This window comes from Stegodyphus dumicola, chromosome 7 (genome assembly GCF_044657685.1).
Source record: "Stegodyphus dumicola isolate Sdum_Otavi_A_Nest chromosome 7, ASM4465768v1".
NCBI lineage: Eukaryota > Metazoa > Arthropoda > Arachnida > Araneae > Eresidae > Stegodyphus > Stegodyphus dumicola.
Genome location: NC_140774.1, coordinates 47,557,006 through 47,573,964, shown reverse-complemented (window position 1 = coordinate 47,573,964; position 16,959 = coordinate 47,557,006). Strand labels below are relative to the sequence as shown.

Below are 16,959 nucleotides of genomic sequence, written 5' to 3'. Positions count from 1 at the left end.
GAGGATGGGAAAAGGGAATGTAAGTTGATGCTTGTTTCTGTTACTCAATAGAAATTCCTCCATTTTGTTGCTAATATGCCGTTATCGGTTCGGATATTGTATATGTAACAAATTTTTCTTGTTATACTGACAAAGACTTTTAATTTACTATGAACTCAATTCTTTTTAGCAAGGTGTGTTTAATAAAATCATCAATAAAGATTACAAAATAAAGTTTTCCCTTAGAGTGCGAATAGGTGAGCAAAGTCACTATGTGCAAGTTCAAGTGGCTTGATTGTGCAAACACTAGCAGCTTTTGGATAAAGGAATTTGTTGAATTTTATTCTTTAAGCGCTCTGAACAGTTATTTTGAATACAATTATCTAATTTTATTCCTTTGTCAAAAATTCTTCATACTAATTGTCTGATTGCTTCATAATTTTGATGACCTAAATTTGAATGGTACGTTTGTATACGGTTTCTATTTGTATCACTGCGAGGAAAAAAAAAAAAAAAAAAGGTGGGGCAATTCTAAATTTCCTGTTCTACTAGGCCGATTGACGAAATTCAACTTGCGTTTTTCGTCTTAAAAGTGCGACTTAGGATCTGTATTAGATTTATGTATGGCATTGCTTAAATATAGGTATTTTGACACAGAATCTGACTTTTTCTGAAATAACATGCCAATTTTTATATTTCGTTTCTAGTTCAAATTGTGCCAAATTGCCATATTTTGCAAAAATCTCAGGAGTAGTTTTTAAAAAATTACCTCTCAAAATTTTAGCTCCTCAATGTTAATTGAATTTGATATATATTTATTATCTCTTTTTTTTTTAATTAAACTTATTTGATTCTTCCTTTGATATTTTGAAATTTAAGGTCATTCCAAATAAAATTCGCCTATTTTTATGATTTATTTTTAAAATTTTTATTTTAAAATAATTTTTACAAATTTTTCACAATTTGAATTTCGTCAATCATCCTATAGAACTGCCTCCCATTTTTTATGCGCATTGTACTTGACTGGCCTGCTACGTGATTCGTAGTTTGCTTCATTAGAAATCTCGGCGCTTGCATGATGCCGGTTCAATTTTCGAACATATTTGGTCATGCGAGTTTTTGATTTTGAGTTACCAGGACAAGAATTGTTATTTTTGTTTTGTAATTTAAAACAACGTTTACGAATATGACTAGTACATTTACAAAAAGTACAGAATTTCCCCGCCCTATTATTATTGGAATTTCTTGCAGATTTAAACGCTGTTAAAGAATTAGAACTTCTATGTGCTTGTTCTTCTGTCATACTCATCAGTGAGTTTCGTTTTTACAAGATCTGCAGGTATGAAAGTTTCTATCTGGCTTTTAGGGCAGTTATAAGAGTATTGTATGATTCGAGAATTGAAACCAACAAAAGTGCGGCAGCTGGCTGATCCGGAATATTTTTGCCGATAGCTTAGTCTTTCGACTAAATATTTTTGCCTATAGCTTAGTCTTTCGACTGAGTCCATATGAGAGATGGGCGAGATCATATCGTGTTTAGGCATTTTTATTGAATATAATATTCTCACAAGATATAATTTGCCTTTCAAATTGGAGCGCCCAGAATTGACTACCGTCAGATACTGGCAGTAGTCATTTTATTTCTAACGTAGATAGATGATCTGAGAGTCGTCAGTGCATAGATTTATTACAGCTCATGCTTGTTTATTCCTCATTAGAAATTCATCGTCAGATTTAGAGGGGGGGGCAAGAAAGATTATCCAACCCATCATGCATTAAAAGCCTTAAGTAGTGTAATTTTTGGAATTCAGTTTCGTTATTTGCATTTATTCTTTAAGACCTGATTGTGTCATTATTAATTCTTGTTTATCGGTTTCAGAAAGTTTAATGTGCACAGTTTTTAATTTTAGTTCCGGGATTTATGGACTCATAATCGATGAAGATAAGGATAGCAAACTTTGCTTGCCTTTTGTTCGTGGCAGGTTAAATCTTCGAAATAAAATCTTGTGGTTAACGGTATTTCATTAATAATAAGCGAATGTTCATTAATCACATTTATTTGCTTTTGACTTAAATGATAAGAAGCGACCGATACATTAAAGGTATATACTAGCTCAGAAAAGGGAGTAATAATATTTAAGGAATAAAAATTGAGATATTGTTTTTGGCCATGATCTGGATGCCTCGGCATTGCTAGGATTATACTGGAGGTGAGTTATAAAAGAGTTTTCAAAATGCGTGATTAATTTACAACACGTATATCATTAAAATCTGGTCCTTGCTTATACCATCTTTTACTAAAGTGTTTTCACCAAATATCATAATTGATATTTCTTGATATTGGGATTGAAGTGCTTTTCATGTTCATTGGTAACATGAAGTGATGAAAAAACATAATTTCACATATACCAAGTTTCCTCTCACTGTTGAGGTTTTCTCTTTACACTTCTGGGATTTTATTGTTGCTAATAATATGTATAAGAATGATCTCTTCTCTTTGATAATTTATCAAACAGGTAAACTGTACTGCTTCATCCAATTACCAGTTTATACCAGTAAGCATATATAACATTTATATACAGGTAGTTATCAAAATAATGGCAACACACTAGATTTATAAGGAATTCTTTATTAATATAGCGTAGGACCGCTTTTGGCATGTAATACAACTTTGATTCGTCTGGGAGTTGAATCATTAAAAGTGCTGAATAGTCTGTTGAGGAGTATTGCACTACTCTTTCATGGAGATATTATGAATGTTCCGAGAGAGATGCTGGTGGAGAATATCGATTCTGGATTGAACGTTCTAAAACAGACCATAACAGCTCCATTATAAAGAGGTCGGGGGGAATGTGCGGGTCAAGGTAGATGTTTCACTTTATCCTCATGCTCATCAAACCACGATTGGACAAATCTCATTGCATGAATAGAAGCATTATCAATCTGGAAAATTCAATTTCCTGCAGGAAATAAAGTTCGTATCATAAGATAGACCTGGTCAGCTAAACCTTCTCTATACTTCTCTCCAGTGATCCTTCCTTGCAGGGTTACAATTAGACTAGCAGAAAACCACGACATGGCTGCCTCTACCATGACGGATCCACCTCCATGCTTGACAGTTGGAAGGAGACAGTCACGATCATGCGCTTCTGCAGGTGTCCTTCAAACGTGCACCCGTTCTGTTGTAGGGAAAAGTATGAAAGATGATTCATCTGACAATATAACTGTCTTCCACTTATCAATCGACCAAATTTTATGGTTGTGTCACCATTTTAGATAATGTTTGGCATAAACATGTGTGACAAGTGGCTCAGTAATAACTGCTCTGCCATAAATATCCTGTTTATGAAGGTGCCTCCTAACTATAATTATTGACACTGGAGAATACAGATGCTGATTGAGCTCTGCAGTCACTTTGGCTGCACTTTTCTTTCTTAGACTTTACAATCCGCTTCAATAACTGTCGTTCTTTCATCTAGCTTTTCCTTCCATCCACTATTTTGCTTTGCTGAGCTTGTCTTTCTGCACTGCATGCTGTCATGACTTTTGACACCGTACCTCTAGAAATAAGCTAATAGCTCGGATGCTTCAGTCACAGTTGCTCCAGCTAGTCGGGCTCCTACAATATGGCCTCTTTGAAACTCTGTGAGGTCTGAAATTTTTCGCTTCTGATGAAAATTCAAGGTGTATAAAATTTCAATAAAGTTATCTTATACTACTATGATATATACTTCTTATATATATAAAAAGTCCTCTTAGCAAGAATTCTATTTTATTACTTAAACACATTCATCGGTGTTACTTTTATTCACAGGTGTTTCTATTATTTTGATAACCAGCTGTATTTCATATTATAACATATACCGTATTTATGCGAATCTAATGCGCCATCGAATCTAATGTGCATCCCCATTTTAAAACTTCAAATGATAAAAAAATTGTTTGTCGGTGAATGTAATGCGCATCAATGATATGAGGAATTTATTGAATCTTATTTTATACAACAATGGATTTGTATATAAACTATCAATTAATGGTATGATAATTTTATTTAAATTTAGATACCATATTTTATACAACAATGGATTTATACATAAAGTAGCAGAACATAGAATTAACCTATTAGTGGGTTATTGTCATGTGAAACAATCAATGTTAATTAGCACTACCGTATATACGGTACCTATCGTAAAATATGAACATGAAATAAATCGTAACATTTCTATCTAGCTAATAGTTTCTACAATCAGTGATTAATAGTAAACGTCTTTATTCACTAATGTTTTCATCACTGGAATCCTCGCAGCTCTCTTTGTCAGAAGCAGATTCATTTCTTCTTTCCTCATCATCGTCATCGTCATCCTCAGCGTTCCAGAGCACGTCATCGTCACTGCCATTCAATCAATTTGAAATGCAGCATTTCTTGAAAGATTTCACAATCATTGGTGCTTCGATGCTTTTCCAGGCAGCAGAAACCCAGTGTGCAACAATGTGCGGTGCAGCACGCTTAATTTTTCCTGTTGGGGTCAATACACGGTTTGGCTGACCAAACCATTTTTCGTACTCCGCCTGAACGTACCCCTTAAAAGATTTATTTATACTAACGTCCAGGGGTTGTAACACAGACGTCATCCCTCCAGGAATGATAACAAGATCGCTGCCTAGGCTATGCATCTTCTTTTTTACGTCGTCGGTGAGATGACCACGAAATGCGTCCAGACAAAGCATTGATGGTGGATTAGAGAGCCTACCGGGACGGCGTTTCCATACATTTCGGAGCCAATCAAGCATTAATGATTCCGTCATCCACCCCTTCTCTTGGTTTCGAATCAGGACATCATCTGGGAACAGCTTTTCATTCTTAGGGGTTTTAGGGCATGTTTTCCATTTGAAGATTAAGAAAGGGGGAAGTTTGCACCCGTCTGCTGTTATTGCCAGCATCACTGTTACGCGTTACGCGTTGTTTTTCACATCCCGAAGTTTTGATGATAACTTCCTTAGTCCCCTTCTCCGTAATGGTGTAGTTACGAGGCATATCAAACCAAATTGCCGTCTCGTCAGCGTTGCCAATTTGCCCCATTGAAAAATTCTTTTCCTTCCGAAGTGTGATGACATACCGCTGAAATGTTAGTAGTTTTCCCTCAAAATCTGCAGGAAGCTTTTAGCATATTGTTGTACGGCGTCTTAGAGATAAACCCATCCGCTTCATAAACCGATCCACCCATCCACGGCTAGCCTTAAACTCTTGTTTCGGTATTCCAAGAACTTCAGCCTCCTCTTTTGCTTTATTTCTTATGGTGTCACTAGTCACAGGTTGTCCATTCTTCCTCCTTTCACGTACAAATTCCAAAACTTTTTCTTCAATTTTAGGGTGTCTTCCTTTGCGAGGGCCAGTGTATTTCTTTCTACTAGCTTTAGTTGCAAACAGTGCCAATTTCTGTTGCCGCCACAAGCGAACATTGCTGTCAGCTACGTTGAACTCTCTCCCTGCCTTTCTATTGCCATTTTTTTCAGCATAAAGAATTACTTTACGTTTGAAAGTTTTGAAAGTGGGCAAACATTCTTCTCTGTTTGCCCTCCATTTCGTGACTACGTACTCTGCAGTTTGTATCCTCTATGCAATAATGTGTCAACGATAAATGTAACGGTAAATGTAGTTGAGAAATTTGGTTGACGTCATCGGCGAACTTTGCACTCGAATCTAATGCGCACCCCAATTTTGAATACTACATTTGTCCAAAAACGATGCGCATTAGATTCGCGTAAATACGGTATGTTCTCAGAAATAACCAAAAGAATGGTTTTCTTTTCTGCATAATTTTGATTTGGGACTTTTTAAGAGAAAATTTAAATTTAGAAAATCGCACTTGATATTTCTGTTTTATGTATGGTTGGCTTTTTATATAACACATAATATTTCTCTCCTATTTCATTATAACTGAATCTGTGTGGTTATTGTGTTTTAACTTTAGTAAGATATTTTATTGTTTAATTATCATTGCTTCCAACATAACACAAATCATTATATTTTGGCATTAAGTCATAGATTTCGAATTTTTTTGTTTTGATTTTTGTCTATGCATTGTTCAAAAAGGAATTATCACACGCCAATCAGTGTAATCATTTTACTAATTACAGGAATCTGACTGGGCTGGTGAATCAATAAAGACTTCTTCCGTATCTCATCCATTCAGCCCTCCAGCGTTTTATGCAGGACATCCAAATCATGATGGTACAAATTATTCCCTCCCCATGAGCTGTGCATTCCCTAGCTCTGCAATAGCTACCACTGCTACTTCTTTACCTCTACCAATACCTGGAGCTGCTTCTCAGCCAGTTGATGAAGTGATGTCCACTTCACCCACACATTGTCCTGCTCCAATGGCAGTATACCCATATCCCGTGTACACTGTACCTGGCATGTATTTGGTATGCAGAGATGGATCCACCTTACCGTTAACTTGGGGATCTCAGGATGTAATGAATGGCAGTGAAATCTCTTCTGGTATGTTTATCACTTAGTATTGAGATTGTTGGTATTCTGCTGTTGGCTCAACTCACCGCTTAAAAAAGGGCCAAAATTTTATGCCAGATAATTTGCGTTTACCACCGTTTTCATTTCATTTGATTAACTTGGGTTTTTTTTATGTTCGATCGGCATTTGGTATAAAATTTTGAATCTTATTAATCTGATAAGTAAGCTACTTTTGTCAAAACCAAGCCATTGATTTATTAAATAGCTCATTAACTATTTTTAAAGAATTAAGATCAGATGAATTCTTTGACAACATTATCTTAGAAGCTGAAAAATTGCTAACGAAATTAGACGTGGGAAAAAATTTTGAATTGACTACACCATGTCATTGTGTTCAATTTAAAAAGCGAAGTTTTTCTCATGAAAGTATAGATAACCTATAGTGCACTGGAGCTGAGATTTAACCTATTCAGTTATGATTCTTTGAGGTTTTATAACCCTGTACCCAAACTTAGACATGTGTAAAAATGAATTACTGGTACATTGTAAAGATCTGGAAAACGTCTTAACAGATGGTCATTCCTCCGATCTTATTGCTTTAGTATTGGATGATGAAATAGATCTTATTTCTTCATTTTAAAAAAAGAAAAGGTCTAGCTGATGTTCTTAAATTCATTACCTCCCTTAACATTAGGCCAAATTCAAGTGTTGCTTTAAGAACTTTTCTAAACCTGCCCATAATTATTACTACTGACAAAAGATCTTTTTCTAAACAATAAAAAGTTAGTCAATTCTCTTAATGGGTTTCCAGTGTAGGCCATTGAACGGGAATTCAGTAATAAATTAGATCTAAAAGAAGCTATTAGTTTTCTCAAAAGAAAGAAGGGGGGGGAAGAGTTTGAAAGCAATTATTTTAATTTAGGTTTCATTAGTTCGAAAGTTTGCGTGTTTTTAATAAAATTTTTTTGTAAATATTGTAAGAGTGCTATTGTCTTATTTCAATTTGATTAGACCGTATTTTTCTGGTCATTGTAATTTTTTTTTATAAATCTGTTTTCTTTTATTTTTAAAGTTTTTAAAGCTTGGGAGACAGCACTTTTGATGTTTGCCTATGGCAGCAAAATCACTAGATCTGACCCTGCTAGGAGTTTATTTTTTAAGGCCTTTTGGTAAGTTGCTTTGCCAAAAAGCCTTTTGTATCAGGGCTGCCCTACCTTTTTATGTATGTGAACTCTTGATTTTCTTTGTCATAAATTTCCAGTGAACTGGAGAAATATAAAATAATATAAAAGCAAAATAATTTTTAGGTATATTTTTGTTTGAGCAGAATGATTTTTGCATTTTGTTTTAAAACATTTTTTATTCCTTTTTTGATGCCTATCATTTGCTGAATGGATAAGGCCACTGAACACTAGTAATTATGAAAGTGATTTTGTTGCAGGAAAAAAGGCTAAACTTGCAGGTCAATCATAGGAGGAAGAGAGAAATTAAATGGACTTTTTGTGGCCTGGGATTAAATTAGCAGTTTTATGAAAAATATTATAGCTGAGAATTTATAGTACTATTTCAAGGAAAGGAAACTTTTACCGGATATCAGTGTGTAATGAAACTAATTTACGCGTAACTAAATTAATATTGTATTTTTAAAAACCTGAATTTTTTTTATCCTCATGTCAACATGATTTTATGAAAAATATCTGATTGTAACAAAAGATTTCCGTCAAAAAACGTTTTTAATAAAGTTTAAAAAAAAAAATGAAAGCAGTGCCTAGTGCGGGTAGAAACAATCTATGAAACACCACCCAAATGTGTGATTTTTCTGCCAATGTTTTGGTGGTTTTTCAAAGCCTTCAGCCCAGAAACTTGGTGTCCGCTAGTCCCAAAAACAGATCAACCTCATTTTGAACATCCTGTGCAGAATGGAAGATAGTACCAGCAAGATGTAGCTGGAGCTATGAAAATATGTAGAAGTCCGAAGGAGCGATGTCAAGGCTATATGGTGGGTGTGATAAAAAATCACATTCAAGTCTGTACAGAGTCCAGCCAGTGAATGCAGACATATGTAATATTGCATTACATTGATGGAACATTACCTATTGCGCCGGAACTCGGTTCGATGTTTTTCCTTGATAGCAGCATTGGCATGGACTAGCATGTCACTGTATACCTTACTGTTGGGGTTTTACCTTTTTCCAGATACTCTTTGTCTAATACCATGACTATCCCACCAGATATAAAGCATGATCTTTTTGTTACCCAAACTGCATGCAGACCAACTCCCTTTTGGCCTATGTTGTTGAAGTAAATTCACTTTTCATCTCAAGTGATGATCCGATCCAGAATTTTGTCCTTTTGCTGATATTCGAGCAGATTAGTGCAGGTCCGAACTCGCCTGTCCTTATCTGCTTGGGTGAGCTCATGCGGCACCTAGCGATTGAACTTGTACATCTAGTTTATGCGACTAACTTGACTAATGGACATGTCACTAGTGTGTAACTCTTTAGCAAGCTCTCGAGTGGTTGCATACTGATCTTCTTCCACAAGTTTTCGCAGGTGGGCCTCGTCAATATTAGTAGGCCGGCCAGAGCACTCTGCTTACTGAATGTCATGCTCCTTGTTTTTGAACTTTTGTACCAAACCTTTACAGTCTCATATGAAGGTTCTAATCTGTTAGCTTGTTAGTTCCATTTTAGACATCTTGTACTTCGTATTAACGATATTTTTTACAAATTTTATAACATGGTGTTTTAAAGCAAGTTTCTTTCTTTCAAATCAAAAAATCATTTGACAGATTAAATAAGCCTATGTGAACTGTTTGCGCAGATGATATTTGCAGTAGCGGGAAACTTTCATTAAAACCTGATACATATTGGTTTGCGAAAAATCTGGTATTGACTTCTGCGCAATAATTCTTAGCCATTTCACAGATTTTGCATTTGTTCTTTTATCATACTATAAAAGGCTTTGAAAATGGTCATATATAAAACAACTGTAAATATAAACAGCAAAAGATGCAGATTTGTGATTTTGGCTTGATGTCAAATAGTTTATAAAGAACTTTAATTGTAACAATGAAATAAAGGGAATAAACAAGATCAATTTTCTCTTAAAGGAAAAGCCACACTGATAAAGGTACCATGGCATTTATAAGCTTTTTAATGCCACACGAGCTGAGTGATATTGCACATAAAGTTATCTACAGGATTTTTACTTTGACAATTCGTAATTTCTTTTTTTTTGTTATGCATAAGGTTGATAGTTTTCTGTAACTACAAATTTAGCTATAGTTCAGATTCTGGTGGGGTGGCTACATGGATGCTTTTGTTATTTCTTCTATGTGTAATATAGATATGATTGAATTTCTCATAGAAAGTCTTCCTTGCAGGCATCCTTTCTATGAAAGAGGTGGAACGTTTTCTAGGAAGGTTTATGCTACATAGTTAGGTTTGGATATGATGGCAAACTTATTTTTAGAAATTAGATCTAAAAAATTATTTTTGCTTTTCAATGGCAAACCAGTTAGTTGCATCTTGTATTTCATAGTGTTTTTACATTATGATGATGATAACAAAAGAATTTGGCTTCAGCATGATAAAGCCATGGCCCAGTTTCAGAAAATTTAACAAAACTGAAATATTTCATTTAGGTTTGGTTTATGTGATTAGGGCAAAAGCTTGAGGGCTATCTGCCTAAGGAGAGGGATGCTTTCGTGGAGGACTTTCTAAGAGAAACTGGCTTGTATACATGTTACACACGAGGAAAACTATGAAAACGTCCATGCAGCCAGCCCATTTGCAGATTCGAACCTCAGACCAACCTACTGGCGTTCAGCAATTTTACCTCTCAGTCACTAGTGAGCCTTATTTCATTTAGGCATTTTTCTTAACTCCAGATTGTGTACTACAATGTTTTGACTGCTCTGATTACACTATTTGTTTGAAAGCGATTTGATGAGAGTGGTCGAAACTTGATGATTACTTGTTGAAATTTGAAAATGATGCATTGCTTTTATTTTTGGATGGAGTAGAAATGTAAAAGGCATTTCAGCAAGAGTACAAGGTTAAACTTCTTGCAATTTCTGCCAGTTTGGCACTTCAATTTTTGTATCTGTCATGTGAACACATTACAGTTAGTAATTATGAAATGTTAGATGAAAGACCTAGCATCATAATTGTGACCATATCTAACAAATATGGAGAAGCTATGCAAAACAATTCAAAGTGCTTTACCTTTGATTGAAAAGTTTGTCAAAGCAGCAATTATTTTTAATGATTAATTAATTAAATATAGGTTATTTATTTAACACTGAAAGGCTGCTGTCTCATCATGCTAGCTGGTCTTTTGATAACAGTACTGCAATAAGTGAAAATGTTATCGAGAGTTTAAAATTCTCAGTTTGTCATTGTTCAGGACAACTGAATATTTAAGAAGCACATTGCAGCAAATTCTTATGAAAAATATGCATTTGCATTTTAAAAACATTCATCTAAAAGAACTACTCTAACTAGCAGATCAATTGCAGCCAAGAATTTTATTAACTATGTGTTAGAAAATTAAAGCACTGATCACAAGTTTTCAAGAAAAATTATCTTAAATGTTGATAACGCAAACAGTAATTGATGAAAAAAAAAGTGCATTTTTCAACTGAATAAAAAACAATAATTGCCTGATTGGGTTGCAGATGCTATTTGAGTGATTTATGAAAAGCTACTGTTTGTGCAGTGATCAGTATTTGATGACAATGTGTTTTGGGGGCTGTGTTTGTGGAAGAGAGTGCCAACAGAATTGTGAAAATATTTTTCAGATATTACATTCCATACACAATTGTTCTAAAAAAAAGGATTTACAGTTTTGAAATAAATAGCATGTTTAATTGCAAAATTATATCTTAATTATTATTCGATTCTCATATGTTAAAAATCAGTTGTTTGATAGAAAGAACTAACAAAATTTTGTAAGTATGGTTTTATGTAGAAATTTTTTATAGTTTTTCTTACATATATTACATTTTATTATGTCTTTTATTTTGAAGCCTTCTCTTAAAGAAATTTTGATGAATGATCTAGCTTAAAATAATTGCTAATCCAGGATTTATATATTTTAAAGGTGTTCCGAGTGTTTTTTTCAACACACCACCAACTGGAATGTCACCACCCATTACTTCCTGGATTCCTAGTGCTGTGCCCAGCTATGGTTCTACCTGGCCCCCCACCATTACACCTACTGTTACGTTTTCGCCACCCCCATCGCCACTAGAGATGAATGCTTACCAATCAATACTCTCTCCAACTTGGAGTCCTCAATCTGGCATCTATATTCCACCACCAACTCCTGTTGCATACCGTATGCCATCCCGACCATTACAGCAGGAACCACATCAAAATTGAATGAGCTTCTGTCAGAGTTCCACTGAATTAATTTTCTTGATAACTAACAACTTTTAAGTGCTGTTCTAAAACTTGTGTGTCAAATGTTAAATGGACTGAATTTTCTTGCTTCGAAAGGAAAATTTCTTTTAAAATTATTTGCTACACAAGTTTATAAGATTTTCATTGGTAGAATAGTTTGGTCAGTATTAATGAAATGTCTTTTATTCTCTTCTGTTGTGTGGAATTTTAAATGGGATACTGAAGCATTTAAACAATGTTGATTTTATTGCCTCATTGAATACCTGTTCCTGTTTTTTCTTTCCTTCCAATAAATCGGTTCCTAATGAACAACTGCTGAAAGTGCCCAGCATTTTGAATGCTAGACCTTTGCAGACAAATTTTTTGGAGGGTTATAAAAGATTTAATCAGCGTGAAAAATTTGCACTTTCATTGGTACATTTTTGTTGAACCTAATTAAGTTGATATGAAAATTTGGGTACTGCAATTATTAACTATGCTTTACAGCTACATATATAAATACAAAGCTTATTTTCCTTAGAGCATGTTAAATTTCTTAATTATTCTAAAAATTCTTTTGAAAACAACTAAAATAAATCCTAAATTGTTGTTAATTTAGAGATTTAAACGGAACCAAAATCACATGCTCTAAGTTCCCAAAATTCTGTACCATTATTTAACCAAAACTAATAATTTTAATTTTAAAGTTCTTTTCTATTTCTTTTGGCAATAGAATTATATTTTAAAAATCATTGAATGCATAGAAAAACAAATTGGGTGTCTAATACATCGAAGTTAACCAAATGAGCTTTGAAATATTAGTATTTTTCTGATTTTAATGGCCTTTATTATGGAAGTAAATTTAGATCTTAGTTTTAATGACTCTGCAGTTTTTGTACTTTGAAAAAGATCTCTAGTTTTAAAAAGTGGATCTAGAGTTTTGCAGATGATTAGATTTTTATGGAATTCAGCATCAGTTTCTTCCAATTCTTCTCAATATGTGATTGTAATGTGAGAATCTTTTCTTTCTTAAATTTTTAGGATGGAAATTTTACTTTTTTTCGAACTCACTGAGGGTTTTATTCACAGTTTATTTTAATCGGTGAAATTAAATTTTCCTTCATAAATTGTAATCATGGAATTAAATGACTGGTAGCCTTTACATTACCACATCACTGTTCAAAACCTGGGCATCATGGGCATTTGGTGTATTGTAAAAGCTTTAAATTGTGTTTGATCTGTAGCATTCTTGTTATAAAAAATCATTCATAAAAATGGCTGTGTGTGCTATTGTATTATGTATCTGTGATACCAACTTTGATGGCATTATTTTCATGCTGCAAAATTTCCTGTACTGAAATTGCATTTGACATCAAATTATTTTTTCCCCCTCTCATGAACTAAGGCACAAAGTCTAGGTGTTTTACTTCCAGAAATGTAATAAATATTTGTCATTTTCATGTTATTGTGTCTTTATTTACTTTGCTTGTGGTGTGTGAGTGAAATAAAATACACTGAAAAAAACAACTGGTTTTTGCTCTGATTATGTAACAGACCATCAACAACAGTGGAGTAGTGAGCATAACTAACGCCCGGGGCTAAATACCTTTTTGGCATCCCTTTCCCCGAAAAACAAAAACAATGATATGATAAAAATCTTGTTTGGAGACCATTTGGCACCCCTCTGTGAGCGGCGCCTGGGGCATCATACAGCCCCTTGCCCCCCTCGCTATGCTGCTGATCAGCAAAGCCCTTTTTATTATAAAAATTTTATCAATACATGGAAGGAAATTCCAAAGGTTGGATGCAAAATATTGGCAACACATTAATAGTTTTGAAAAGACTTTCTTACCTCTATATTTTGTACCTACCGTAATAAAGAAATGAAAGGGCTAAGAGCAATGCACATACTTCGGGACTCTTAATAAACTCAGGGCTCTGTCAGCTAGGCCAAATCATTCTCTGAATGTATAGTGTAACATTTTTGCACTTCAAGATAAAAGGTTGTTATTAGCCATATTGATATGATGCATTGCATTTTTCTAAATGCTCATGCATGATAGCATATTTGCATTAATTCTGATAAAAGCAGTTTTCTTTGTGTAATTTTTTAGCTAAAAATATGCTTCAATAAATTGTAGTACACCTTCTTTTAACTTCTGATGGTACTATTCTTAATAGCTTAAAGAAGTCATGAATCTCATTTTATAAATATGAAAATATGTAATGTGAATATGCATCAATTTTCTTTGGAGAATTTGAAAGAGGTAAATGAATGCATATAACCCACGTGTGCTTTGCCATTTCAGGTAAACAACTTAAAAGTTGTTTAACTAAACAAAACAAAATTTAACTAAACAAAATTTTGAAGCTTGAAGCCCATTTTCAGAAATTAATTAACCAAGCAGCCGAACCCAGAATCATATCCCGGACAAAGTATAAGCAATTGTAGGATATACCAGTCATTTGTTGGGCTGAAATTTGAATAGCTATCATTAAAAAAGAAAATTAACATGTACAGGGTTTGGACAAAAATATGGAAACACCTTTAAAAAACATGTTTCTTTGCTTAATATGGTGTAGGAAACCCGTTGGCATCCAAAACAGCTTGCAGTCTTCTCGGAATGGATAAATACATTTCCTGTATGTTTTCCAAGGGAATATTATACCATTCTTCCTGCAAAACGGTGGCAAGTTCAGATAACGATGTTGGCAGTGGATAACGAGAACGCACTTTCCGTTCCAATGTAGACCACAAAGGTTCGATAATATTCAGGTCTGGTGACTGTGGTGGCCATGGTACAAAGTTTGTACCATGGGATGAACTTGATCGGCCAAAATGTTCACATAAGTCTTGGCAGTCATGTGCCCTGACACAGTCATCATGGGGCTAGCAGAGAACCACGATATGGCTGCCCAAACCATAACAGAACCCCCGCCATGTTTCACTCTTGGCAACAAGCAGTCTGTATTATAAGCTTGAGATGACGTTCTCCAGACGTAAACTCGGCCAGAAGTGGGAAACAATGTGAAAGAAGATTCGTCAGACCATATTACTCGCTTCCACTGCTCTATATTCCAGGCTTTAAGACTTAAACACCACCTTTTCCTGTTACGGGCATTAGCATCACTGATGAGTGGCTTCTCAATTGCAGCACGGCCAGCAATTCCCTGTTTATGAAGCTCCCTTCTAATTGTTGTGGTACTCACAGGGTTCGGTAACACAACATTCATTTCAGCAGTAACTTTTGCAGCTGTGGTCTTCTTATTTTTCGTCACAATTGCCCTTAATGATCGTCTGTCACGATCACTCATAACACACTTTCGTCCGCGCTGTGATTTAGCAGATGATGTTTTTCCGCTTTTCAAATATGCGGAATAAATCTTCGATACAGTACCTCTTGAAACACTAAACACCTCGGATACCTTGCTTACGGAAGCACCTACCATACGTGCTCCAACAATTTGCCCACGTTCGAAGTCTGTTAACTGTGACATAATGCAATGACAACCTCACATAAGTTCTCCGACAACAACTGAACTGTTTAGCACATTTACCAAGTTGTATAGGTGGCGTCAGTAGTCCAGAACGCCACCGCCACCTACATATTTCATTAAAATCAATCTTTCTTTTCAAACATGCATTTCACAAGGTGTTTCCATATTTTTGTCCATCCACTGTATGTATCGCAAAGAATTCAAATTTTGAAAATGGGTACTTACAAGGAAATTTATTACTACTTTTTGTATGGGAGAAAACTGGTTGTTATATTTGTTTTAATAATTATTATTTAAAGTGTACACCCATAAAATTATAGCTCATTTTCTTCGGTAACTTTGCCTTTGGAAGTTTAGTTAGTTTTTAACACTGGTTTGTTTTACGTTCCAGCTGAAGTCGATTAACATTTTGAAATTAATCTTCTCTTTATTACATTATTCCCATATCCAGAAGGAAATTCTCAGCGTTCCTCATTTAAAGATAAAGCATTTTATGGAAAGACAATCAAGACTGAATCCGAAAAATTAACCTTAAGGACTTACTACACTGGAATGTTTTATAACACCTTTATAAAACCTACTAATTAATTCAATGTATTTCTTGCCATTTGATTGGATAAAATTTGATAATTCATTCAAGATTAGGCATTATCTTCCTCGAGGAAGAGTGAAATGTGCCGTTTACAAAGTTAGAAAAATTTTGTGCTTGGGAAATAAAAATTTTCTTTTCTGTCCATAGCTTCTAGAAAATATTTTGTTATACTTAGTTTGATGTGAAATACTTTTCCAAAGATGTATAGTGAACTCAGCAATTCTTGGAGTTAATGTCATTTTAGTTCGATATATACTTTTTTAAACAGTCTGAAGATAATTCTCATTGTTTCCGTTATGCAAATTTCATGTGTTAAGACAAAAATTATTGCCACTCCACTTGTAGGAAATATTTGTTGCTAACATCATGCGAGTGGAATCGAGTGGAAGAAAGGCAAAGCAGTGTGTCTTGGATAAGTCTTTTCTTTGTCAAATAAGGGCACAATTATCCACAAATTTGAATAAGAGAGCAGAGTACAATGATTTTTTTTTTTTTTTTTTTTTTTTTTATAATTGGCATCTCGAAGCATTGCATGTAATGCTTCCCTTAACATGTAACATTTTATTCTGGGAAAACTGATTGGCGAGAAGAACTGAAAGAATGTAGAAACAGTTCTTGAGAAGTATTGCCACTATGTGAAATGCAAGACCTTTAATTTATTTTCCAAGCGTTTTCGCACATAACAGACTCTCGAGTATTTGCATTCGGCTAATTATATTATTAATTAAAAAAATAACTTTGGTCCATATACTATAAAGCATTATTTTGCTTTTTAAATAGGTCAAATTGGTAATTTTTGTGAATATTTGCAACTTTATCATTAGTAGAAGTGTCTTCAAACGCTGCCATGTGTAACGTGGATACGGGCCAGTTTCCCTTTCCACGGGCATCTCTTCCCTTCCGCATTGTGCCTAATGCGAAGCATATAATAAATAAATAAATCGTTGTATGGGGCGTTAAGTGGATAAAGATTCATTTATTTTTCAATCTTCATAACTTTTATATTTTAGAATTTTTTCAGTACTTTA

At 34.4% G+C, this 16,959-nt stretch overlaps 1 protein-coding gene across 4 annotated transcripts in view; it reads left to right on the top strand.

Moving 5' to 3' along the window:
- The window catches only part of LOC118194004 (uncharacterized), a 114,916-nt gene extending 101,615 nt beyond the window's left edge, over positions 1–13,301 (top strand). For all 4 annotated transcript variants that reach the window (XM_035365176.2, XM_085820156.1, XM_035365177.2 and 1 more), the window contains 2 exons: positions 6,118–6,484; positions 11,561–13,301. In XM_035365176.2, the coding sequence (XP_035221067.2) occupies positions 6,118–6,484; positions 11,561–11,841 (648 nt within the window). In that variant the 3' untranslated portion in view covers positions 11,842–13,301. The remainder of the gene's footprint in view (positions 1–6,117; positions 6,485–11,560) is intronic.
- The last annotated feature ends 3,658 nt before the right edge of the window (positions 13,302–16,959 follow it).